The sequence below is a fragment of the Pseudorasbora parva genome, chromosome 5, assembly GCF_024679245.1.
Source record: "Pseudorasbora parva isolate DD20220531a chromosome 5, ASM2467924v1, whole genome shotgun sequence".
Taxonomy (NCBI): domain Eukaryota; kingdom Metazoa; phylum Chordata; class Actinopteri; order Cypriniformes; family Gobionidae; genus Pseudorasbora; species Pseudorasbora parva.
In genome coordinates, this window is record NC_090176.1 from 16345237 (window position 1) to 16372037 (window position 26801).

Here is a 26801-nt window from a genome sequence, read left to right on the forward strand (position 1 = left end):
TACAATTCATGTCCTTTTAACAAATAACTATTAGACAAGAAAAAATTTCACAGAGTGTTCGGCAAAACCTTTTTACCATGATGAATTTAGTAAACCATTGAAAAGTGGATATTTGTAGAAATGTAGATATTATTTCTCTTTCCTGAGTATCATGAACTTGAGCACAATGCGTATAATGTCAAATTAGACCATAAAACTGTCAACTCTGCTACCTTCTAGGCTGGTTAAAGCTGTTTGTTTAGGGAGTATTCCCACTTCAGATGAATTACTTTTGGGGGATAAAATGGAGCTAAACCACAAACAGTTCCATATATGATTTGCAACTCTATAATAAATCACTTCAGCATAATAGCAGGCTGTCTATTCGTTGTCAACTGCATGGTGCTTTGTATTACAAACATATCCACCATCATTCATTTGAAATTAATGCATTTCCCAATGCTTAATCATACCATGTTTGATCAACTATTTTAAAGGCACCCAATTCTCAGTGGAACTGTAGTGTATGTCAATATTTGTGCTGTAACTAGTTTATTTGTTTGTTTGTGTCTGCGCATGTGAGAGAAAGCGAGGATTGTTGGCGCTGTCAGCCAGCAGCCGAGGCGTGCCTCAATAGCCTGTCTCGTGGAGCCCATTTTCCCCAGGAAGCACTGTGACTCAGTTGTGGTTGACTGTGGAGATCTCTACATGTTACAGCCCTGCGACTGGCATGTTTTCCTAGTTCACTTTGAGGTCCTCTTCTGTCCCAAAGTATCCTCATCTTTCCCTTCTAAGAGACAAGATGGCTATTATTTCAGTCAGCACACAAGCAAATGTTTCACCCTGTATGTACAGTCTTAGTGGAATGCTGACATGGTCCCTAGTGATAAAGTTCTATCTTTTGCGGGCGCAATCGCTTTTATTTTTCTATACAGCTAGGCTACATTTCATGACTCATTCTCTCAGACAAGACCTTGGAACAATAAAAGTGTGAAAGAGCAACTCACATGAGACATGAACTGAAAAATGGTCAAAGAAAAAAAAAACAAAAGGGGTAATTTCGTAGAGAATCAATATATTTGGCTTTTCGACACCAATGGATAATGGACCCCAGATCTGCTGGGTGTATGCTGTGGTTTATTGCTGTCTGTAGATTTTTATTATTTTTCCCCCAGAATTCTTGGGTGATATGGGTAATGCTGTGACCTAATTCTGATGGGGAACCACCCACAGGAAATCCCCCAGAATGCTGCTGAGGTAATCAGGGTCTTGCAGACCTACCAGTAGTTCTGATTTGTGGGTTATCAGAGTGCGATATGACGATTGTAGTATGATCCCTTTTAGTTTCATTGACCCAGAACAACACCTTTCGGAAACATTTCTTTGTATCGTGTGTCAGAAACAACACCGTTTCCTTTGAGTTTGGGTTACCTTGGGAACCGCTCTTTCCACAACTACCTCTCCACCCCACACACAGGAAAACACACTCACAAAAAAAGCACTCATCAAAAGACAGGGAAGCTGTCACAGGAAACGGCATGTTTAATGCAGTGAACACATTTACATGAAAAAACTGTTTCTGTGCAGGAACATGATTGATCATGGTTCAACAAAAACACAAGGTAGCAACGTTATTGCGAATAACACAGAATTTACTGCATTATTTTGTTCACTAAGCAGGGTAAGGACCTTTTGAAGATCAAGAAACCTGTGCCATGGTATGCAAAAGCAGATGTTCAACTACATTTTGGCCACATTTAAATCTGAACTCCCTGATAGAGTCACCAGCTGTTGCTGTATAAGCTACAAAATGGGTTCATATACATATGTAAAAAGAACAATAAAACAATAAGATGCCGACTTTTACTGTGTGTTAGTTTAGTTTTTCTAAACACTAAACATATCTACAATTTTTTTCTCTTTCTTCATGTGTACACTTTTTTGAATCTCTTCCCACTCTTTTTTTCGACTTCTCCTTGTATACTGTAAGTACTGTATTTTAGCAAATAATGTATGTGCACAAAATACATAGAAGACAGCATTGTTTGTTGTGAAATTCAACAAAACCTGTCAACTCTGTTGTCATCATATCATAATAATTACTCTTATTCATTTAATTTAATTTAGCAATACATACATGAATTGTGAAATATATCAATTAATAATAAAACACTAACATTTATGATAATTATACAAAATGAAAGACGACACAAATGCATTTTGTTTTTGTTTTTAGAATGTTTGCATTTATTGAAATAGGATAGTATAGAAACTGACAGGAAGAGAGAGGAGGATGAGATCATAAAATACCATTATTAATATCTTGATTTAAGCAGAACAAGGCACCCATTATCTTCCATGATCAAATCTGATCAATAGTGCAACAGTGCCTGTTCACTTTTTCTGTAGCCTTGGTTTGGTATTTTCTCATTTGTTTTCTCATCGAAGTCTTAAAAATCACAACATTACAAGCTTTGTTTGAAAGCCAAACCCGTATTCGCAAATAAAAGATAAATAAAGTACACATAACTATGAAATCACAATGTAGTGGAATTCCACTGTCAAACATGATTATTTTAAAATACATTGAAATGATGTGGCCTGATGTCTTTAAAGGTTTATAAGTAAATCAGTTCCTCTAGGTAGAAAATAAATGGGATATTTACTTTCAGAAACCTGACTGTTGCGCACTATTTCACATAAACAGAGGCAGCCTTTTCAAATTCCTGCAGAGTTCTAGCAGGAGCCTATAGCATTCGGGAAGCTAATGATCTGTATGATGGTTTGGTTTTTCACTGTCCATCCCTATTGTGGATGAGTACAGAATTCCTCTAGTGCTTTACCTCATTATAAATTAGCCTTTGGATTTTGTGAACGCACATCATTTACATCATTTAGTCTGCGAACTGTACTCATGGGATCCATAAACGTTCCCACAGCAGACTCAAATCTTGATTTATTGTTTTGATTTCTTTTCTCTGTGGCTGTGTCAATCCATTTTGTGTCAGAACAAAAATAACTGCATAAACTAAAAAATAAGTTTTTGTTTCAGTTCAAAGGACACTAGAATGTTTTGTTTAAGCTCACCGCCTTCAATAATTAAATGGATAGTTCACACGAAAATCATTATTTGCTCACAAAACAACATTTGGGTGAGAACACAATGGTTGAATTTTCAGCTATCGTTCAGCATCACAACAACAACAACAAAATAAAGTGTTCATTTACACATCTAGCAGCTCATATGCTCGCTGGTAATCGCCATCACACTGTTTGATGATGTCGTCCAGCATATCTCGCTCATAGTATGGAAACCTATTCTGGAGTTTCATCAGGGTCCACATTTGGTCATGATCTGCAAAAAAAAACAACAACAAACAGACTGTAAACGTAAATATCTTTATAGCACTAAAGCAGAATCATGCACACAATGCTGCGAAGTTGTCCAAAAATGATGAGCAACATGGTCACGTGTTCCTTCAGATCCTGAGTCTCCCAGGCACACATCTCTCCAATAATGTGCAGCTATGCAGCGCAAGATTGACCTCCCTGCTGGTTCATCTGGTTCACGGAGCAGGACAGACAGGGTGGGAGAACTCGTCTCCACCGCAGTGCTTCTGCCAGCCTGTTCCGCAAACAACGGCATCTTGATCCCACACTAAACCACACACTAATGGACAAAACTAGCACTATGGCTGACAGATGTCCCATACGCACAGATCCAAGGAATGCCGGATAGATAGGAAGGTCGTCATTGAATGCAAAGACCCAAGATAATGCAACAGAAAATCTATTGAATGTGGAAAACTGTGAAAGGATAGTAGCATGCTCATGGCAATAATTGAAACCGACAGAATAAGTGGCGTTCAATGCCTTTGGCAGATGCTTACAGTTGAAGGTATACATTTTAACGCTAATCTTTTACTCCAACCAATGCCTTGCTGAAGATTTGCTTTACCAGTTGAGCTACAGAAACATAATTGAAGGTGAAGTGTGTATTTTATCTGAGTTCAATATGAAGAGTCAACTGTAAATAATCCATTCGTAGGTTGATTTATGGGTGGAGATGTTCGGAAAATGGATGTCATTATTTCTTCAGTTAAATTGAGTGATGTTAGTTGTGCAGAAATGACACACTTCAACTTTAAAAACACTGCCTAAATGATTTTCTTTGGCCTTTCCCCCCAATACAAATATATAAACATTCTTAAATCAAGATTTCCATCGGCACCCTGACTGGTCTGTGGCTATGAAGACAATGTGATATGCAACAAACTGCGATGCACTGTGTATTCTGACACCTTTCTATCAGAACCAGCGTTAACTTCTTGAGGTATTTGAGCTACAGTAGCTCGTCTGTTTGATCGGACCACACGGGCCAGCCTTTGCTCCCCACGTGCATCAGTGAGCCTTGGCCGCCCACAAACCTGTCGCCGGTTCACCATTGTTTCTTCCTTGGGCTACTTTTGACAGATACTGACCACTGCAGACCAGGAACACCCCACAAGAGCTGCAGTTTTGGTACTTCATGGCATGTTTGTCGTTTAGCCATCACAACTTGTTCCTTGTCAAACTCGCTCAAATCCTTATGCTGGCAAATTTTTCCTGCTTCTTACACATCAACTTTGAGGACAACATTTTCACTTGCTGCCTAATTTATCCCACCCACTAACAGGTGCTGTGATGAAGAGATAATCAGTGTTACTCACGTCAGGTGTCATAATGTTATGCCTGATAACTTGACTTGAGAAGCAAAATTACATTACTTAAGATATTAAAAGCTTGTGCAAACCCTCTTTCGGCATTAAAAACTACTATGAGGGATTTTTCACTGTGCTAAAAAGGCATGCAAAAAGGTTATTTTTGCAGCTTACCTTATTTCATATGCATTAGGAGTTTCCCTATCAGACGGAAAATGTATTGGAGGTATTTCTATTTATCATGCAAGGTGATTTATTAAGGTTTGAGCTCATAAATTTGGTGTTTGCGGCATTACTTACTGGCCAAAAAAGCTTGCGCACATTCACACAGCAGTAGAATAAGGTTTCCACACACATATAGCTGGATTCAAAGAGAATAGAGAACGCTTCTAGTAACTCATCATTCAGCCTGAGAACTGTATTCATGGAAGTGTCATAAGCCAGGGCAGGTCCAATCTCTACCGTGAGTAAGCCGAACCGCAGCCAGACGAGAGGTCATTCTGAGACTCCTTGGTTCAGAGACAAACACATCTAATGTTTCTGGTAATCAGAGACAGAGGTGTGAGTTTGAGAATTGGAAGACCTGGCTGACCCCAAACCTCAGCTGAGGATACAACCTTTGGTCCTTGCAGTGATTCAGATGTAAGTGATGCTGAACACACAAACATAATGTGTCATTAGGCATCTGAGAAGATATACAGACGGTTTCAACGTGAATGGCACATTAGTCCCACACCATCACACAGCAGTCCACAGGCTCTGCACGCAGATGGGAAAGCTGGCCGTTACAGTCACACCTCTTGGCAAAAAAAAGTTCACTCCACATATGGAGCTAGATTCAGGCTCAATCGGACCATATGTCATTTCCAAATCCCACTTAGGAGACTAAAACAATACGTGTGAATCATACAAGTTCCATGCCTGTTTGTCAGAATAGAATAAACAATAGTTTTAAATTGATCAATCCATCAAAGGAGAAATGCAAAATATGTCATTATTTACTTACTATTATGTTGGTCCAAACTTGCTGTTATTTTTTAAAATGGAACACAGAATAAAATTTAGCAAAATCTTCCCACAGCTCTTTTTCAATACTCAAAAAGTAAATAAAAAAATCATCAATGTTAATCACTCTCAAATGCCTATTCACTCCAACAAAAATCCTGTCAGATTTTTGCAGACCAATGTTAAAAAAAAAAAAAAAAAAAAAAAAACGTCAAAGGGGTTTAAAGATTCAATCTCTGACAGTAAATTACAGTTTTATAAAAGCAGAATAATAAGCACAAATTCTACTGGCTGGCCAGTTTTCTTTGAGGTGCAATGGAAAAGAGATTATGCCCCGTCCATAAAAAAACAAAAATTGCATTGACGGCATGCTAACGTTTATGTCGGTCTGAACAGATGGATTAATAGCTGTTCATATAAATTAAAATGTTAATCACAAAAAAATCTTGGTTTCAGTGGGACTTAAGGGTACTGACTCAGTGACCAGGGGTTTATAGTTAACTAAAATAAAAACGAAAACCATAAAAATGAAATAAAATCACATATATATATATATATATATAAAAATGTTAAAAAAATTATTTCAACTAATTACCGATTTACTAATTTTCTACTAAGACCATTTCTTGTTTTAATTTAGCTTACACTGTAAAAAAAAGAACATTTTCTAGTGACTGATCACATCTACATTTTTCAGTTGGCCGAATTGAAATTCTGAACACTTGAAAATGTTCAATTGGAGACCTGATTTTTTTTTAAATACAGTGTATCAATGGACTAAAATAACAAACTAAAACAGATAAAAATGATTATGATATAGGATATATAATAAGAACTAGATATACAGATATACATCAAAATATTAATAAATAAAAAAAACTTGAATAGTACTTAAAGCTGGGAGCAGCGATGAAAGGGCCCTCGCACCAGGGACTGCTGCCACCTTCTACCAAATGTCATACTTGTACATTAAACGTAGCTCGAATGGCGCTAAATTGAAATTTTGCAGGTGGCGCTATCAAGCCATTTGGCCACATCAAATTCTGAAACCCATATCAGACATACATTTTCACCACTTCTGACACGTGTGCAAAGTTTCATGATTTTTGAGCATGTTTAGGCCCTCAAAAATGCAATACATTTAGGAGAAGAATAATGATAGGCTGAGCATTTTCAATAGGGTCCTCACACCATCGGTGCTCGGGCTCCTAATGATATTAAAATAATACTGTCAGTAACAGTCAGTTTTTGCACATTTATTCTGTGTGTTTTTGATTTAAGAGCTGTAAAATCTTTTGCAAGGGATTTTATTTTAGATTATTCATCATTATTCCTCACACATAGATTTAGCATCATAAGTCTTGGAATATGCTTTTATTGTGCTTTAATAGTACTTTTCATCCAAAAATGAAAATTACCTTATGATTAACTCACACTTTAAAAAATGTTTTTGGTTTAACTTAAAAAAGTAAGTAACCTGGTTGCCTTCAAATTTTAAGTTTATTGAAATAAAAAAAAAATTGAGCAGATAAAATGAGGGAAATTTAAATAAAATAATGTAAATAATGAGTTTAATAAATAAAAACTCAAAACATTATTGTATCTGTACCAAATAAAACAATTGATAAATCATGAAAATAGCACAATTTGACATGTTTTACTGTGTCATCACAAATAAAACACAATTACCCAATATGCTTACAAAATCTTTTAATAATATTTGAATAAATGTTGTCGATTCTCAAAAAAGGTTCATTGTATTAACTAAAACATTTAATATAATGAACTCAAAATTTTAAGGCAACAAGGTTTTTCCTTAAAATTTTGAGTTAATTATATAAAACATTTATATAAAAATATGTTTTAAATTTTTTTTTTTACAGTGCCTTCAAGCCATTCTAGGTGTACACGGGCGGCAGTGGCTCAGTGGTTCATGTAGATTGTCTACAAACCGAAAGGTTGGTGGTTCGATCCCCGGTTCCACCTGACCAAGTGTCGAAGTGTCCATGAGCAAGACACCTAACCCCAGCATGCTCCCGATGAGCTGGATGGCGCCTTGCATGGCTGACATCGCCGTCGGTGTATGAATGGGTGAATGTGAGGCAAAAATGTAAAGCGCTTTGGATAAAGGCGCTATATAAATGCAGTCCATTTACCATATATATAAATGCAGTCCATTTACATGGCATTCTTCTTTCAAACGAACACAATCAGAGTTATATTTAAAAATGCCCTGCTCTTCCAAGCTTTATAATGGCAGTGAAAGGCAGCCCAAAATTCGAAGCCCAATCCACTGACTGATTTTCATTTTTGGATAAACTATTTCTTTAACCTACACTAGAGAAGTGCCAGTCTGTAGACAACATGGCAAATTTCCAAGTAATAATAATGCCAGACTGGATCTTGAAGAGCTAACCAAGGTTTTTACAGCAGTCGCAGGCATTAATCAGTCTGATGTCAGACAGGCATGCCAATGATTCAAGCTTCTACAAGTCCAGATGAGTTTACTTTACAGTAGGCTTCAATCTGGATTCTAAAACAATCTGGAGGAAAAACATATCCACCATGCAGCGCACTGATAATGAATTTGCTAGTTACTGGCACATGCTTTAATTGACATTAATTTCTCATAACGCAGGCAGTTCGTATATACAGGGACATCTAAGAGCATCACGTGTCAGGAGTCTGTTTAATATCAGACACACATGGAGGCTTTGAGATTTAAGATTTCGACGCAATGGAGGCGTTTCCAGAAGTGCTGTGAAATGAAACAGACCTAAACACACACAGTGCCATAGCGGATACATATAAATCTTGTTTAAGACTCACCATCCTCCTCTGCACTGTCTGTATGGACCTGTGACGGGTTGGGTACTGTGGATGAGGCCGTATCCTGTGGTTTATCATCATCACACAGCCAGACATGACTGCTTTCAGGGGTTTGGGTCACAGGTTCAGACACCCCACCTGAACGACTCGCCACCAGACGGTCAAGGAAGGCAGAGTTTACCCTGAAGAGAGCAAAACATCATCAGAACATTTCACAACTGAAATACTTCAACTTTATTAGTACAGAGACCATGTTGAAATCACAAATGTATCTGTAAGTAAATAAAACCTTTTGTGATTTTTTTTTATTTTTTTTAAATAAGAACTGTTACGGCATTTTGCAAAATTTCAAGGTTTCTTTCAACCATTGTGAAAAAGAAGTGTGCTTAATTGTATTAAAATGTACACATGTACTTCAAATATTAAAATCTTAACTTGCAGAAAATAATGAAGGAATAAAAGTCACTTAAGTGTACTTAGAATACAGTTTCATGTTTCTTAAAACTACATTTTAATAATATTTTGTTGCGCTTTAAAGTAATTTATTCTGATGTGTTGAATAATATACTACAGCAGATGTAAAGTACTTTGATTTTATATATAATAATTTTAAATAATTTATATAATTTTAACTGTAGTATGTTATTCAATATAATACATGTAAAGTTAATATACTTACAAACTATGCTTAATAATATAAAAAATATATTAAATATGACATTACACACAACTTTCAATAGTAGTACAATTTAGTTTACCAAGAAAGCTTGTCAGTACATTCAGCAGTATGCTTTCAAAGACAATAGAAGTAATTATGAAATTACATAAAGATGTACTTAAGTCCTACTTAAGTGTGTCAAAATGGCAATATGTAGTTCATCTAATTGCATTTAATATAAATTTAAACTATAATACATAGTCTTTTAATTTAAAATCCAAATAACACTAGAACAATGTCATATATTTTGTTGACTTGTGTCTTACAATATTTCAAAAAATTTCCAAGAATGTTTAAATCCGGTCTAAACAGGACACAAACTAAGTCTGTGCATCACCTATCAATGACTTCATACCTGTGTTATCCTTGAATTTTCAGTTTTATTTTGTAAAAACCATGGAAACACCAAAGACGCATTGAATTGAGAAATCAACTTGCCCTTGACCCCCCCCCCCCCCCACCGGCAATAAATACGTGAACGCGACAACCGCGGGCATCATAAAGTAATGATGCGTAGGGCATCAAGGCGGCCAGCAGCGGTACTGAGTAACATATCTAGCTCACTGCATTGTGCAACAAGTGTCTCCATAGTAGCCGCAAAATAAATGAACAGAGTAGTATTATAACATAACTTTCAACATACTCAGATGTATCTAATATGATAAAAGAGTGCTGCGCTACCCAATAGCGGAAAAAACGGAAGCGCTCGTCCGCAGGCTGTGGCATGATAAAAGCTCTGATGCGTTCCAGCTGTGTGTCGCGCTGATCTCATATTAGCAATTGCTCAAGCGGCCTCGTTTCCGCTCCAGCAGTTTCAGCCTCACCCCGCTTTAAGCTAATCCATGAATATAATTTCCGAGTCCCTTCGGTAAAGACACCATTTCCCATAACTCCAGAAAGAAAAAAATGCATCATCAAGCTACACATTTGTTTTGAATAAACAACCTCTAGTGATAAAAATTACATATTGTGCCTTTAAAGTATAATATTGTCATGCGTATGTTCTGTTTTGCCTGAGTTCCTGGTCATTGTTAGTTGCCCTATAGTTGATAATTAGTTCCTTCACCTTTGATTATTCTCCCTGTGTTTTTTCATTTTTCTCTGTCTTCAATGTTTAACGTGGTTGTATTATTTAGCGTATTCCTGAAATCTCTTATTCAGAGTATTTCTGAGATGGATTTAAATTAAAGTCTGTTTTGTTTCTTGGATTCTCCTGTGTTGCATGCTTCATTCCAGCCACACGTGATTATTATTTTTCTAATATGTTTTCAAAGTGTTCTAAAATGTACTTATTTTTCCCCATTGGAGTATTTAAGTTGTGTTTCATACTTCATACAGGTTTCAAAATGTTCTTTGAAACCTGTATGAATTCTCCCATTTAATACAAAAGTAGCTACTTTTATGCAAGATTCTCTCTGAATCACTTAAAATCCTGCCGGAGAACATGATCATCAGGTTTAACACATGCTTGTAGAGTACATGCAGTCATTGTGGAGTCATTACAGCAACTAAAATACTAAAACATTAATGATATTTTTCAAATTCAACTTTCCTTCCTTCAAATTGCTATGTTGACAATATAATTTGTAATGAAAAAAAAAGGCATCAAATTAGAAAAATCCATAATATAAGCATTTTTACTAGTGGTCTCAGACTCCTTTATTAATTCTGACAGTCATGATTTTTTTAGCGGTTTGTCATGATTAGGCGCCCATACCGCCGATGGTCAGCTTCATCCCGTCTCTTCCTGTCCTCCTCCTGTTGTTTTTGTTTTTCCTCCAAAGTTTCTGTCTGGAAATAGTAAGGTAATGAAAATGTCATCTCCAACAGAAATGTCTCCTCTACTTATGTAAATGAACTCAAGATCTGTGGCTGTAATAATTTAATTGTGCATTTGCATAAATGAACAACAATATCAACATGATAGGTCAGACTGACCTTTTGGTCCTTGATGCATATCAATGAGAAAAATGTATGTTTGACCAACATAGAGGCATTCAAACCCACAGAAATGCCACTATACAGCCAGCTGGAAAACACCTACACTACTTCATCCATGACTACCTCCTATAACCTAGAATGTGGTAATCAACAGCATATGCTAGGCAGAAAGTTCTTTCTCTTGGCAAAGCCTAGACATTTAGCTGTGGTGTTCCTGTGAACCAAAAGTGAAGGTGATGTTCGTATGTTCAGGCCATCTGTTTTACTTCCTTTGTTCTGTACCTTTCTCCTCTGCTCCTCTTTCATCTTAAGCAGGCCTGCGTTCTCCTCCTCTCTTCTGGAATCCCTGTACTCGTGACATTTAACCTGGGAAGAAACAGTGACCACGCAATGAAAACTAGGAATGTGCAAAAATACATCTTTTTAAAATGGACTATGCTGAGTTTCCTGAACGCCCTGAATATTTAGGCTGGTTTCAGGTTCAACATGCATTGTTCAAAAACATAAGGGAAACATTTTTAACTTGACACGCTATCTTAACAATGCAAAACTCATGGCAGAAGGCGTTCACAAACCTTGATGCAATGGTTAAATATGTCCATCTGCATGTATGTGAACCACTCACAGTTAGATCTGTGGCCATATTGTGCATATTGGACACAAAAACGGCAAGCACTAACAAAAACCAGCAGTTCCAATATAACTGGTTGGCTTTACACTTTTATGCATACTGGACTGAAACTACCGTATAATTGGTGAACTTGAAGAAGAACCGGGCAATGGATTATACAAAATATGCAATGTTAAAGACATCTGAGTTTAGACTCATAGAGGCAGGCATGTCATCAAAATGCATAGCTGTATTTTCTGAATTATTACGTTCTGGGAGATGAGTATTTAACTTTTTTCGCTCTGGAGAAAACAGTGGTCATCAGGTCATTTCAATTTATCATAGCGACAATGTGGGCAGATCAGTGATATAATTGATATAGTTAATTTAGTCATTCATTTTATTTGTATATTTAGTTGAAAACTTAGATGAACATTTTTGTGTCTCCAACTGAGCAAGCCAAGCTAAAGGCGACAGTGGCAAGGAACCAAAACTCCATCAGGGCATGATGGAGAAAAATAAACCTTGGGAGAAACCAGACTCAGTCGGGGTGCCAGTTCTCCTCTGGCCTATTAACACACCGTGTATGATTATTATTCTGGCAAACTTACAAGTCAGAAATCATATTCAAAAGTTTGAGGTATCAGGCAAGAGACGGGTTTATTGAGGTTGACGTGTATTTAGGATGATTTGTAGAGTAAACAATTATTAAATATGAATATTTCGAAAGATCGGAGTCATCACGCCGGAGACGGGTTTATTGGGAATGACGTGTCGGTGAGGCAAAATTGAATTCTGTCAATTTTGAGGCATCGGTGAGGCATGAATTCTGTCTCCCCTTACGAAAAAGAAGTATACTTCAAGTTAATTTTATTTAAGTATATTTTATGTAGTAAGTATCATTTTTCTTATATTTTACCTTTATTCCACACTGCTGTCTCCAGTGTCGTTTGCTTCCTGCTTCTATGAAGCCCATTCCTCAGTAAAACGCAATGGTCTTAGATTGGTTAGATGGCCAAATGTAGTTTCATGTATTTGTATTGGCTGAAGTGCCAAGCACAGAAACGCCACGTCCCTTACCATTACGGGCAGAAGACACATCTGCGGTGACTAGCAAGGGTTTATGATGACACCAACCCGGGAAGAAGCTTGCTGTAGTCCAAACCGGCCGTTTTTGTAAACTGTCATAACTTTAAAAGACAACTGTATCAATTAATTTTCCCACAGTGGCCTGTGATTGTGGTATTATTATTTCAGATATCTTGGCCCTGTGTAAGAACCAAAACAAATGTGGCTGGTCATTGTGTATCTCAGTCAGATGGTTTCAAAGTAGGCGTTTCTTAGCCAGAATAAGCTGCAATGAGGAATTTCTTCTGCAACCATACTGGACCCCAGCCATTGTCCATACAGCACTACCCCAGAGGGTGTACATCACATATTTTAGCACAAAACTGAGTTCTGAAATGGTTGTCAGCTGTGATGTTACTCTAAGTTTCTCATGGCCCTGTTCAAAAAGATGCTGCAAGGAGGGGCAAGCAGAGAGCCTGGAAGTTGAAGAGATCCTTTGTGTGTTTGGTCAGACGGCCTGGGGACAGCAGGCAGGGGCTGCTCTGTTTGGAATGGCCAGAGAGTAAGGGGAATAGGTGGGACGACCTGGGCCTGGCATCCTGGGAAGCCAATACAAAGGATCTTTTGCACAAACAGAGGATATGGTGGAGATTAATCTGTCTTGTGGAAGCATCACTGAAAGCATAACAATTCTCGGTGGCCACAAAACCACATCAAGAACCCGTCTTTCCACAAACACTTTGATCGGCGGGCCTACGACATTTAGGTTGGAGCGTTCCATTACTTGGCCTGGAGGCCATCCAACCACTTAAGTCAATACAGCAAGAGAGAGCACAATTGGATGGCCTCCTCTCCGATAAGCCGAGAGAGCCAGAGCTATGCACAGAACGCTGTTGCATGTGTTGTGTACCACGACCCTGCAGTACTAATGCACAATCTGTCTATTAAAGGGGTTTTCCCCATTAGTCATCCAGAGGGAAGTCCTTGAAGGTCTCAAACAGGGAACAATTTTAGATGGGTTTCTGAAAGCCACACAACAAAACATTCTTTGCTCAACATGAGACAATATCGTTTTTTAACAGTGCTGTCAGATGCCAGTTTTAGTGGTTTCTACAACATAAGAGCCAGCCCTCAAAGCTCTTATGGTCAGCCCAGTCACGGTCAGAAATTAACCAGGGCTCAGGGCAAATTGCCACTCAATGTGACAAAAATACTCCTGCAGCAAACTTCTCTATTTGACCTGTTGCCTAACATTTCATAAATTTCATTACATCAAATTCTAGGCCTCTGCAGTGATCTCTGTAGAACAGTGGCGGCTGGTGATATATTTTTTTGGGGGGGCGCGGGTTTTTTTTTGGGGGGGGGGGGGGGGGATTTACGTATATTTAAGAATAATTGCGTATATTTAAGTATAATTGTTAATTTAAGTATAATTTACTTATAAATTATAATAATAATAATAATAATAATAATAATAATAAGTATATATAAGTATAATTACTTATAAATTATTTTACTTATTTATAAATCAAATAAGTAAAATAAATACAAAGCAGTACCAAGAAGCATGTTGACTAAATTCAAGCATTAAAGAGAAAACAGTGTCTGCACTTTTTATCTTTTTACATATTTATTTCCCATATATAATTGAACAAGGAAAGGAAAAAACAAAAGTAGCAACAACAGACTGGCATGTTGACTACTTGAACATAAATTTTGCTCTCCTTTCTTTCTGGCCAGTAAATTTCTCAATTACTCTCTGATTAAAGTCAGTCATCTCAGTGACAAGTCTCTTTTCCATGGAGAGCAATGCAAGTGCATTCAGCCTCTCCTGGGTCATGGTGTTTCTGAGAAAAGTTTTTATTCTTTCCAAGGTCGAAAAGCACCTCTCACTCACTTTGAAATAAGAGACAGTGAAAGCAAAAAAAGGGCAATGCTACCGTCACATCCAGTCAGCCACCTCCTTTTCTCATAACGAGAGCAGGTGAAGCTCCGAGTGTAGCTTCGTCCTCTGTCACTGGACTGCTGCTGAATTTGTAAATCGGGCTGGTCCGGTCCGAGATCCTTAATTCTTATTTTTTCTTCCAGCGAACGCCTTGTGAAAGGATTTTTTTGTAAATCAATCACAGAATTTAGTTTGACTGCTGCCATCTCTACGAATGTTTAGGCGGGCGGGGTCGGAGTGACGTTGTCACCAACGCTCTCTCGCAGTAGTGGCCAAGAGCGTAACATTGAATGACAGTTGACGAGAACCAATCAGATTGGATCAAAAAACATGTATGCAATTCTGATTCGCCAGGGACGCAGCGACCTGCGCCCGGAGGAGAATCTTTAAGAAACCAATTAGAGACCAGCTTCAGGTCACATGCTGCCCGACGATTTATGGACTGAGATAGACATCCATTTGTCCGGCGTCCCTCGCCCATGAAACCGCATGAAACATTAAAAAACATATAAAATAGTTTTTTTTTATTAAATGCTGAGGCTCTTAATTACCCACTCATACATCATATGAGTAAACTATTTTATTTTAATTTCATTTTTATATAATTTTTGTATACATGTATATTTCTGGAATTGTGATGGGGGCGGCGCCCCAGCGCCCTCTATTGACAAGCCGCCACTGCTGTAGAAACTGTTACTGATGTCAGCACAAATACTGTCTCAGAGTGCTGTGAATGCGCAGTATCTGATATGCTTTGTGACAGAAAAAAAGAGCTCTGAAAACAATGAAAAACCACTACAGAAAGGTTAAGATATCAAACACATATTTGCCACAGAATACAGCAGCTGTACTCATAGCAGATCTAGACAGGTGGAGCTGGGGAGAAAGCGGGAACATTTCATTTTGAGTTCACACTTACATATAGTTTATAGAGAGGAAATTTAAATGCATATTTGGCGTGTTGTCCAGGGGGAGGGATTTGAGCTCGGACTTCGGCTCAAACCCAGAGAACCCCCTGTATGTAAGTGGTTTAGAACTAAAAAGTGCAAAATGTGGAGAAGGGGTGGTGAAGGGTTGATGATAAATTGTTAACAAAATAGAGATAATACAGCTGCGTATGTATACACCTCTTTTGTTGATTAGCTGAGTACTCACCACCTGTGTCAATTATTTGATCATGCTCCTCCTGAACCTTGTTTAATAAAAATATAATTTAACATTGTGTACTGCATGTGCACTGTAAAGAGACCAGATGAGAACATTGTCTGATGTAGTTACACCTAAGATTTAATTAGTTTAGAGAGATGTACTAAAGAATATTAAGAACAATCATTGACAACAATAAGAAATGTTTCTGGTTCAGCACATTAGCATATTATAATGATTTCTGAAGGGTTGTGTGACACTGAAGACTGAAGTAATGATGCTGAATATTCAGCCATTACATAACAGTTATTTTAAAGGGGGGGTGAAATGCTGTTTCATGCATACTGAGCTTTTTACACTGTTAAAGACTTGGATTCCCATCCTAAACATAGACAAAGTTTCAAAAACTAATGTTGGACGTTTGCTGGAGTATTTCTGTGTCAATAATACTCCTTCCGGTTTCTCACAAGTCTCTGAGAGTTTTTTTCGAGTATGGGTTTTTTCCTTGTATGGCCGTACGGGCTCTTCTCCGGGTAGGGTGCGCGCGCGTGACTAGAGCGAGAGAGGAAATGCACGCCCATAAACACTCGCTCAGCTGCAGATCCACTCGTCCGTGAACACTTCTATGGTCGCGCCGCGCTCCACTTTATTCCTATGAGTGACATCAAGCGACTTCAACGCTTCAGCACAGCATTCCGGGAAGGCAGCGCTGCATTTGAACCAATTTGAACGCAGAAATGATAAGAAGCTTCACAACATCGCTTCAGTCGCATCACAAAGTGGATTTCCATGGTCACAGCTGTCAGGACTTCACCAAATCATACCAAAGAAGTGTGTTTTTGACGGAGCGGTCCCAGCGATAAAGGTTCAGTCCTGCTTTGGAAGCAGGCGGTGAGTAAAACTGCTTCAAATGTCTGTGCTGTTGGCTATCGTCGCGTGAGTAAACATCAGTAAACAACACGATCGTGTATAGTTAATTTATCAATGGAGCATGCGATCTATGGTGTGTGTTTATATGCATTTGTTTAGCTGACCAATATAGGTGTCAGTTTGTTTATTGTAAAACCACCCAAACATAAACCTAGCGTTCTCACAAAGCGTGCTTCGTCATTCAAATGCGCTAACGGTTACTCCATTGTTGTTCTCTGTATAACGTTACACTAGTCTGACGTGCAAAACCGTTTTGCTTGCTACTGCTAAGGTTTAGTCGTCATTTCCTCATAAACTGCGAGTAAACACACAAATGTTGACAGGCCACTAAATACAGTATACCACAGAGACGGACGTCCTGCTGTTGTTGCTTCTCCTGTTCAGTTTATTTCAGCCTCCGGATCTGATTCTGGATCATATATGTATTACTTGAATCTGATTGATAGCCATGGTTTTTTTAGGGTAGCGTTTTCTTCTCCACGCTTGAGGACGTCACCGCTTGTCATTCTTTAGCTCCGCCCACACGATACGCCTCCAGGCGCTCTTTTTTTTCCGGAAAGACTCGGTGCAGCCTATATTTCTTTTATAAATATGATAAAACTAAAGACTTTTCGGAGATATGAAGGATGCAATACTACTCTAGGTACTCAAGATTGACATGAGATTGACTGAAACTGAGTGTTTCACATCCCCTTTAAATATACATTAATATATTTGTATAATATATTATTCATATTATTATATTAATTATTCATATATTATATTATTCATAATAATATGACACAATAATGCTGCTACTGCTACAGCTGTTGATAAAAAAAAATAGTTTTGATACTCTTAACGATTCTGCAAACAAAGATTTGTAACAAAGTTTGCTTAAAAAAAAACTAGAAGCAAAGCATGATCTATATCTCAGTGTTTATTTAACACAAGAGCATACTGACGCATACCGAAGCTGCTTAAAATTCAAGTGAAATAATGGTGGTTAGCAGTAATTAACACCTCTAAAGCATCCTGTCAGATTGCTTTTGCTGGCTGAGACCCTGGCTCCTTTCCAGGTACTTTCACTCAAACAATACAGGTTATTCCACACCAGTCTCTCTTTTTGTTGCATTCTCAGAGACCCATCTCTGCCTTTTGTGAGGCGTGCTCGCTGTGAACTCTGGGAAGTCCCCTGAACTCTGCTTGCCTCACCGTTCCAAAGCAGCAAATGCGCCATTGCAATGGCTGCCCATGAAAAGGAAGCTGCATATTTAAAATTGAGAAAGGTTTGAGATGGACTCAGATCTTTCTTCTAGCATGAGGCTAATAAGGAGATAAGCAGCAGGTCGACTCTTTCTACAGTCCAATGTGCCATGACAATGAAAGCTCTGGAGTGAGGGCTGTTTACTTTGAAAACATGCGTCAAAGACAGATCAATTGGTGTGAATTATTCCAGTGCCTGAGGCTCTAACCTCAGCGCCACAGTTATGCACAAGAGGCTTGAACTCAGGCCTATGGAGCATACAGTGCATTTTTGTCTTACCCAGGATGATGCTGGTATGGAATTGCTTGATGCCATAGAAACGGTACTGCCCGACCTCTCAATTCTTTGAAGAAACTCATTGGTTTTCCTGCAGTAGGAAAAGACATAATTGTGATTACAGGGATAGTTCATCCAAAAAATGAAAAATGTGTCGTCATTTACACATCCTAATGTTGTTCCAAACCCATAAAACTTTTTCTTCCAAAAAAAGAAGAGTTAAAAAGTGCACGGAATTATGAGTTGTTCTGGATTCTGGAAATGCTGGAATTTAAGTTGTTATTTACAGACTGTCTTGGACTCTCAAATTTCATTCACATTTGCTAGGGCTGGAAATGTGATGTTTGATGCTGTAAAAATTATTAAATTAATTTAAAAATAAATCAATTTAACATCAACATAAAACAAAACAGCCTAAACTCAGTTTTGGAGCCATTCAATTACAGCAAATTATGCTGCATCCAGATTCTGATTTCTTCTAGACACACACTATACACAGCTAACATGCTGCTGATATCAGAGCTAGTGGTGAAGTGAATCTGAGCATCATCAGCACAGCAGTGATACCCAAGGCCATACTTCCTAATAAGTAGCCCATATGGAAGCATATTTGCTAAATAGAGTTGGGCCTAGTACTGAACCCTGAGGAACTCCCTGTTGAGCTGGCATCAGATTATGATTTACCAGACTAACACACAGGGCAAGATTAGTTAAATAAGATTGAAACCAATCTAATACCATTCATGAGAGAATCAGCCAGCTGTGCAGCCCATGACTTATGGTGTCAAAGGCAGCACTGGTCCAACAAGACCGAGATACTTTTTGTGACCAATCAAAATTTGCCATATTGAATATGCACATTAGAATTACACAATGAGATTTAAAAGCTAAACCAAAAGGGAAAAGATTTTGGGAATAACAACTTAAATTATGGGTTGGTTTTCAAACAAAACTATTGTATAATTTTTAGAAAACTTGGAATATAGCGAAGAATTCATATGGACTACTGCATTAATGATGCATTATTGTGATTTTTTGTACTTTTTTTGTTTTTTTTGGCCAGTTTGGAGCTTAATAGCCTCTGGTATGACAACCAGACAGTCAAAAACGGGTTTACAACAAAAGGGTTTATGATGACAGAAAAGTGTTTAACTGACAATAGTGGCACATATCTGTTTAACTAACTTGAAGGATTCCTTTCATTTGTTTTCAATCATCTCTTGACAAGATCTCTAAATAAAAGGCATATTTTCTACTGAACTTAGGCCAAGGCTAAACTTGTGCATTCAAGTTTATTTTTTTTGGATAATGGCCAATAAAGCAGCTTAACATCCTTCTTCCTCCTTGAAACAAATCACACTTTAAATCTGGCATGTGTAAACGTACATTTGCTTGTCATGCTGATACCACTCCTTTCTCTGTTCCTCTTCTTGCTTTCTCCTCATCTCCAGTTTATTGGCCTGCAATGTAACGCATTAAAGATGTTTTAATATACAAACCTGATTCCAAAAAAGTTGGGACACTGTATAAATTGTGAATAAAAACAGAATGCAATGATGTGGAAGCTTCAAATTTCTCATGAAATCCAAATGAGCCAATATTTGGCATGGCATTTCAAAATGTCTCATTTTCAACATTTGATATGTTATCTATATTCTATTGTGAATAAAATATAAGTTTATGAGATTTGTAAATTATTGCTTTTCTTTTTTATTTACAATTTGTTTGATTTTTTTGGAACAATATCATTTATCAGATTAATATGCAAAAATAACTATAAGTAAGCCATTTGTAGGTTGATTCCCCAAAAAGGCGTAAGCATTTAGGCTCTCTTTGACATATCAAAATGCTGGGTTTGTTTGAGCATTCGCTAACACTATAAATTATGCTTAAACTAAACTAAACCAGACCCTAATCCTAACCATATAGTAATGTACTTAATTATTATTACTCAGTATCTAAATGTATTATTAAACTGTAAAATGGACTCCTTAAAATAAAGTTTAACCAAGCATTCTGATCAGCTGGACATACAGTAACAAGATTGACTCATCCAATGAACTATCAGTTATTACCAATCTGTTGTTATTATATATATTGCAATGTTCCTCAAGGGCAACGCAATACATTTGCAACAGAATGCTAAAGCATTTGCAAGTAGTAAAAATTATTAAAATGCTTTTATTTTGTATTTTTATGATTTAATGCAAAGTTGTTCATAATAAAATCCAAAGTCTGATCTTTGGACAGATTCTTGAAATACATGGATACAATTGTTTGATTACCTTAAAACAGTGCACATATTTTTATTTTAATATATATATATATATATATATATATATATATATATATATATATATATATATATATATATATATATATATATATATATATATATATATATATATATATATATATATATATATATATATATATATATAAATTTAATTTAATTTAATTATTTATCAATATTATGTTTCAACATTAGCAGCATGTTTATTTTTCAAATTCCTAAAACGTTTCTCTGTTTCTTTTTCCTTATTTATTTAATTTTTTTTCAGGTTTAAACATGTTTTTTTAACCACATATTTTCAAAGGACTGTCATTCCCACTGTAGACTGCACTTCCTGTTAGAGGCTTACTGCATTTCATTGGCCCTGTATTTGTACTCTCCACAACGGCAATAAAGTTAAATCTAATATAATTAAAAACTTTTTTCTTTAGTTGTTTTTCATTTCCAGCATTCCAGGCTTATCTACAATCCCAAGATCTCTAAAGTAAACCGTTATTACACTACGAGAACAGCCAAGCAGTGACCGGCGCATGTTTAAGCAAATGAACTCTGGTGTCTGTGGCTGCCGGAATAATTAGACTCGTCAATCACGCAAAGCTCATGCAGCGGCAGCACTGAAGGCTGATGTCTAATATCTCCTGTAATTGCAGAGAATATGATAACGTGTATGTTGCCTGCAGTGACATCTGGAGTTATAAAGTCTGAATTACAAAGACATCATAAAAAGAGCTCTGAATCCAAACAAAAGCCAGATGACCAGATGAAGTTTTGCAGATGCATGAGAGTAACATAATACCCTACAGAACGCTGTAAAAGTCAGATGTGGACAATTTCTTCGGCTGTACCTTCTCTCGCTGAATGGCCTTCATCTTCTCAATCTCCTCCTCCTCCGCCTGTCTCTTTATTCTATCCATGTCCTCTTTTCTGAGCTGTAGAGATATGCAAATGTACTGTAAGTATGCAAAATACCACAGTATTTAGGAAATAAATCAGACATTTTAAACCTTTTTTCTCAGCTTTGACTGGCGTGCTTCCACCTGCTGTCTCTGTCTAACTTCTGCCAATGATACTGCACCACCTGTGAGAGAATATATTTGCCAATTTAGAAGTTCTTGCTCTTTTATGTTTTAGAACAGGACTTCCATATATTTCAACTTTGCATTACCAAGTCTCTCTGGAGGCAGCTGAATGGGTCCAGGACGATTCTCCTCCTTCAGTCTCATCAGATCCTCTTCTTCTTTCTGTGCAACTGCAGAAAGAGAATTAGGAATGCTGCTCATTTCTAAACACAAATGGGATGATGTGACAGTGGCAGACTGGCAAATAAAAGTTTGCATGGCACATGCTAATAAAAGACAACGTTCTACACATACATTTAAAAACTAAAAGTTGGAATACACTACTACACAAATGTTGCCCATGTGTTAGCCCCAATTTGCAGTCGCCAAAAGTCAGAGCCAGTCTGCAGATTTTGTGTCTTTGGACTCGGAGTTGGCCGACCAACCCTTAAACACACCTGAACCAGCTAATCAAGATCTTCAGGATCACAGACAGCTGTGCTGAAGCAGGTTGGAAATATGTTGCGTTCATGCCATGTCATAATTAGTATAATTTTCAATGTTTACTCAGAACTGTGGATCGCTGTAGATTTGACTGGTCGTGTCATGGAGTTATAATAAGTGAAGCCACCGTGCCACCATATTGGTAACACATCCTATTAATCTAAAGGGAAACCATCTGATTTTAATACGTAAACATTACCTAAAGTCAGTGTTTTAAACAGTCTCCCTGTATATTCTTTCATTGCATCCTAAATGTCCTAAACATGCAACTGGTCATTTATTTAAAATTGGGAATTTTTCTGGTACACTACACTTAGAAAAAATAGGTATACACTCTTAAAAATAAAGGTTCTTACATTTTTCTTTGGCAGGGTGCATGGTTCCATGAAGAATCTTTAATATCCAAAGAACCTTTCCATTGCACAAGAGGTTCTTTTGTAGTGCAAAAAGGTTCTTTAGACTATAAAATGGTTAGGAAAAAAATGGTTATTTAAAGAACCTTTTACAAAACAGTTGTTTGGGGAACCAAAAATGGTTCTTCTATGGCATCACTGTGAAACCCCATTTTTGGTTCTTCCTGGCACCTTTATTTTTAAGGGTGTACCCTAAAAGACAATATTTTGTTATGTGAAAAAGTTTGGTCTCCTTTTATTTCTTTTCTGGAAGCTTGTGATTAATGTTATGCTTTTACCAGTTTTTTCCTTAATAATTTTCCCCCTGTTAATTATTATTACATTAATTCAACGTTTACATGCATATTTGTTAGAGTTTAAGTTTTGTTTGTATTTTTTTTTTTAAAGTGTAGTTACAAATTATCTTCTGCTGAAAACACAACTTTGGGATTTTTTTGTGCATTTCTGTGGCAACACTATAAACGCCTAAATAAAAGTGGTCAGGTGGTAGCATTCATGTGGTACAATTAAGTCTCCCAGTTTAAAAGTTGGCTAACACTTTATTTTACAGCGTCCTTGTTACATATGTTACATGTACTAGTAATAACAGTAAAGTATGCATAATTACATGCAACTAACCCTCAAACAAACCCTAACCCTATAGTAAATAATGTAGTTACTAAATATTACTCAATAATTACACTGTAACAATGACACCTTCAAATAAAGTGTAACCCAAAGTTGCAATTACGAGTTCTACAAAGACACTTTTTACAAATTGGAATCTCGCAATTATGGTAATTACAACATGGCGTGAATGCAACTATAAAAATGACAAGTTTGACCTCTGAATTATGCACAGTTTTGACTGAAGCCATTTACAAAGTCGCCCATGTGTAATGATGCCTATTGTTTTAAAATGTGTTCAGATTTTAAAAGTTGTAGTATATTCCAGGCTTAAGATAATATTTTAACTACATTAACAACAACAAAATAAATGTGTCTTCCGTTGCAGTCACAAACAAGCATGCTGAAATGGCACCTGATGGTAACAATTAGAGAAACATCTGGATCACATGAAGATGGAAAATACAACAACAGTCGTGTCATGACTTACTCCTCTGCAGTTTGCTCCGTCTTGATTCATTTGGTGGTATCTTGGTGTATCCCTCAGCACTGTGTGGGCAAAGGCATACATGTGTTGTGAACTTATCAGCTGTCTCATGTGCCAGCAATGTCTCAAAACCAAGGTGGGTCACAAGTCATCTTTTCTTACGCAACGTCAGAATTTTTCACAAACAACTCTGGGGAACTCCCCCGCTATCCCCATCATATTTGAACGTGACAAAATACACCCACCCCAAATAATGCAAGCTGTCAAAACCCAATTAAAAACCCATCTGTATCATAACCGATGACATCACAAATGACCCCAAATGTGCTGCATGATGACATATAATACAATGACCATGTGGTGTGGTATGAATGAAAAGATTATAATTATTTATGATGATCGTTAGATAAATCAATAATCAAGTAAATGATCACAACAAAAATTTAAATGATTATAAAAATTATTAATTAGAATCCGGCTTACAAAAATTCACCACAATAACCATACCCCTTTCAAAGTATCATTAGTCATTGTTATACAAGAAAACTTTGAAATGGCAAAAAGTTGATTGTTGAAAGAGATTAATTTAATAAATGTAACTAATTAAATTATATAAAAATATTAATCCCTTACTTTACTTATCAAGGGAAAAGTATTATGCAGTAACATGGTTACTACACCCAACAATTTAAATGGAAACTATATGGTCACTTTGTGCCAGTAAAATTAAGGCATATGTAAAATGATATATATAAATAATGCTTGAAAATAACCAGAATATTATTATTATTATTATTTATTATAGTTCACTCTCTTCCCATGCACTGGGGAATGAGTAATTATGGTTGCATTGTTTGATTTTATTTCGAAAGTAGTTAATGATGTTGGCTTATTATCTTTTTGTCTTGTGATGACTTGTCAGTACATTTGCTTCTTTACTCAAAACGAACAGGTAAAACAGACTAACACAATATGTAACAGCGTGTCCACTGTAAATAAAGGGAAACATTTGTCTAAATCTGAAGAAACCATTTAAAGGGATAGTTCACCCAAAAATTAAAATGCTGTCATAATTTACACACCATCAAGTTGTTCCAAATCTGTATACATTTATTTATTTAACGGAACACAAAGGAAGATATTTGGAAAAATGTTTCTAACCAAGCAGATCTCAGCAACCATTGACTGCCATAGTATTTTCCCCACTAGGATAGTCCTTTGTGTTCAGCAGAACAAAGACATTTATGCAGGTTGACCGTGACCGTGAATTAAACTTGAATTAAAAATACATAATTTTCACATAACTATCACTTTTTAAAAAAACTAGTTGAAAACGGAGAAGGGTATCAGGCTAAGAAATAAGTGGTAAATCAGGCGCTGCTAATCAAACATCTTTGATTCATTGATCATCATTAATCATAAGCGTGATCTATAGAAGCAACAGTTTTTGCAGTTTGGTTAGGAGCATTTAGGTGTGTGTTAACACAATGCCAAGGACAAAGTTCACCCATTTTTTGGGTGAACTATCCCTTTAATATGACCTTTATGTAGGTGTACATTTTATACAGGCTATACATGAGTTCTTATAATGGACAGCATGACATGGTCAAGTTTAGTGGAGATATTAAATAAAGACATTTACATGTGTTTTATTATTGTGGAAATGTACAGTCTACTAGAGAGTTAACCCTTACAGAAAAAAACACATGAATTTCACATGTGATAACATGTGCTTCACATGTAAAAACATGTTTTACATATGCAAATGTTCCAAAAGCACATTTCTCATGTGCAAAACATGTGATTCACATATTTCACATGTGCTTTTAACATGTTAAATTTCACATGTACATGTGACCACATGTGTTTCTGCACATGTGAAGTTCATGTGGTTTTTCTGTAAGGGAAGGTTAGGTTATTTGTTGTTTTGTGATAGGTCTGTTTTACAATGTTTTTAGTTTTACAACGTTCAGTGTTACTAGGCTATTCCTGTTTAAATCCTAACCTTTGAGAGAGACAATAAAATGTGTTCGTGTGCTATAGTATCAAAGACAAACTTCCTTTAGGGGACAATAAGTATCAGTTGCCATGTAAATATTCATAATTTCTGAGTTTCGTTTCCACTGTTTGTTTGGACGGAAACGAAAGTGAAACTAGTTTTTGGCAAACTGAGGAGCGAGTAGGTTAATATAGGATTTAACCCCCAGAATTAGCCGATCGTTTGCTCAAACACATCGAAATAACGATACATTTGTTTTTAAAACATTTAAAATGTGAACATGTTTTAAATCTTAACTTTTTATGTAGGCCTATTTTCATAATTGTGTTTATACTATCTTTTTTTTTTTTTTAAATAAATAAATATCAACGTAAACATTCGTGAAATTCCCGTTGACTAATAGGCCGAGACCTAAAAGCTTTATCTGAACTCACTGTGTTGGCTGATTTTGAGGGTTTTGCGTATCAGGCGATTTCTTCTCATATTCATATTCATTCGGTTGCTCACTGCTGTCCATCATAGCGCTCCTTTGATTTATTGTATTTCCCCTATATCCCCCGCTTCTTGCGTTATTACGATTTAGATGTGTATATTGATCCATGCTGCTATATTCGGTCGCGTGTCCTAAATAAACCACAACAGCTGATCACTGGGAGTGGTAGAGCTGGTTGTGGCAGGGTTGGCAAGTATCTGTGGGATTCCCCGCTTTATGCAACACAATGCATGAAACATTTTTAAAACCATGATAAACAAATATAATTAATAGGGTTTACATCATGCATGGAATGATCAGGGCACATACAACTGTTTTAGAATGGTTTTAAAATAGTTTAAGAATTTGCTTTTTTAGAATCGCGAGACCCCGCATTAGCAGGAGTTTTGTCCCTCTGGTGTTTCCGTAGTTGTGTCTGTCAGACTGTCACAAGCATGGCGAGCTCCAGTGGTGTAGCGTTGGACGGGGACTTAATGAGACATGCTGAATATACACCAAAATCCAACGTGCAGAGTGAGACAGATATTGACAAACGCCTTGTGAGTAAATGTCGTG

General features: G+C 36.8%; 2 protein-coding genes across 2 annotated transcripts in view; one reads left to right on the forward strand and one right to left on the reverse strand.

Annotated features, from left to right (window-relative positions):
* Positions 1-2197: 2197 nt before the first annotated feature.
* Positions 2198-26440, reverse strand: epsti1 (epithelial stromal interaction 1). The gene is made up of 11 exons (XM_067443348.1): positions 26188-26440; positions 23758-23816; positions 21852-21935; positions 21691-21764; positions 21532-21615; positions 19780-19853; positions 18397-18484; positions 11455-11538; positions 10949-11022; positions 8514-8695; positions 2198-3334 (listed from the first exon to the last, which is right to left on the reverse strand). The coding sequence occupies exons 1-11, from the start codon at positions 26352-26354 to the stop codon at positions 3204-3206; spliced, it is 1101 nt and encodes a 366-aa protein (XP_067299449.1). The 5' UTR covers positions 26355-26440; the 3' UTR covers positions 2198-3203.
* Positions 26441-26630: 190 nt separating this feature from the next.
* dnajc15 (DnaJ (Hsp40) homolog, subfamily C, member 15) overlaps positions 26631-26801 on the forward strand; it is a 35251-nt gene continuing 35080 nt past the window's right edge. Inside the window, exon 1 of the mRNA XM_067443350.1 lies at positions 26631-26785. Coding sequence (XP_067299451.1) covers positions 26681-26785 — 105 coding nt within the window. The 5' untranslated portion in view covers positions 26631-26680. The remainder of the gene's footprint in view (positions 26786-26801) is intronic.

What these genes read in the sequence shown, in the direction of transcription:
- epsti1 (XM_067443348.1), bottom strand. Translation starts at nt 26,354, where the DNA reads ATGGATCAATATACACATCTAAATCGTAATAACGCAAGAAGCGGGGGA. An exon ending in CCATACCAGCATCATCCTGG is followed by an intron (nt 11,539 to 18,396) that starts GTAAGACAAAAA and finishes GTTTCTTCCCAG; the next exon opens with GTTAAATGTCACGAGTACAG. An exon ending in AAGAGGAGCAGAGGAGAAAG is followed by an intron (nt 11,023 to 11,454) that starts GTACAGAACAAA and finishes TACTATTTCCAG; the next exon opens with ACAGAAACTTTGGAGGAAAA.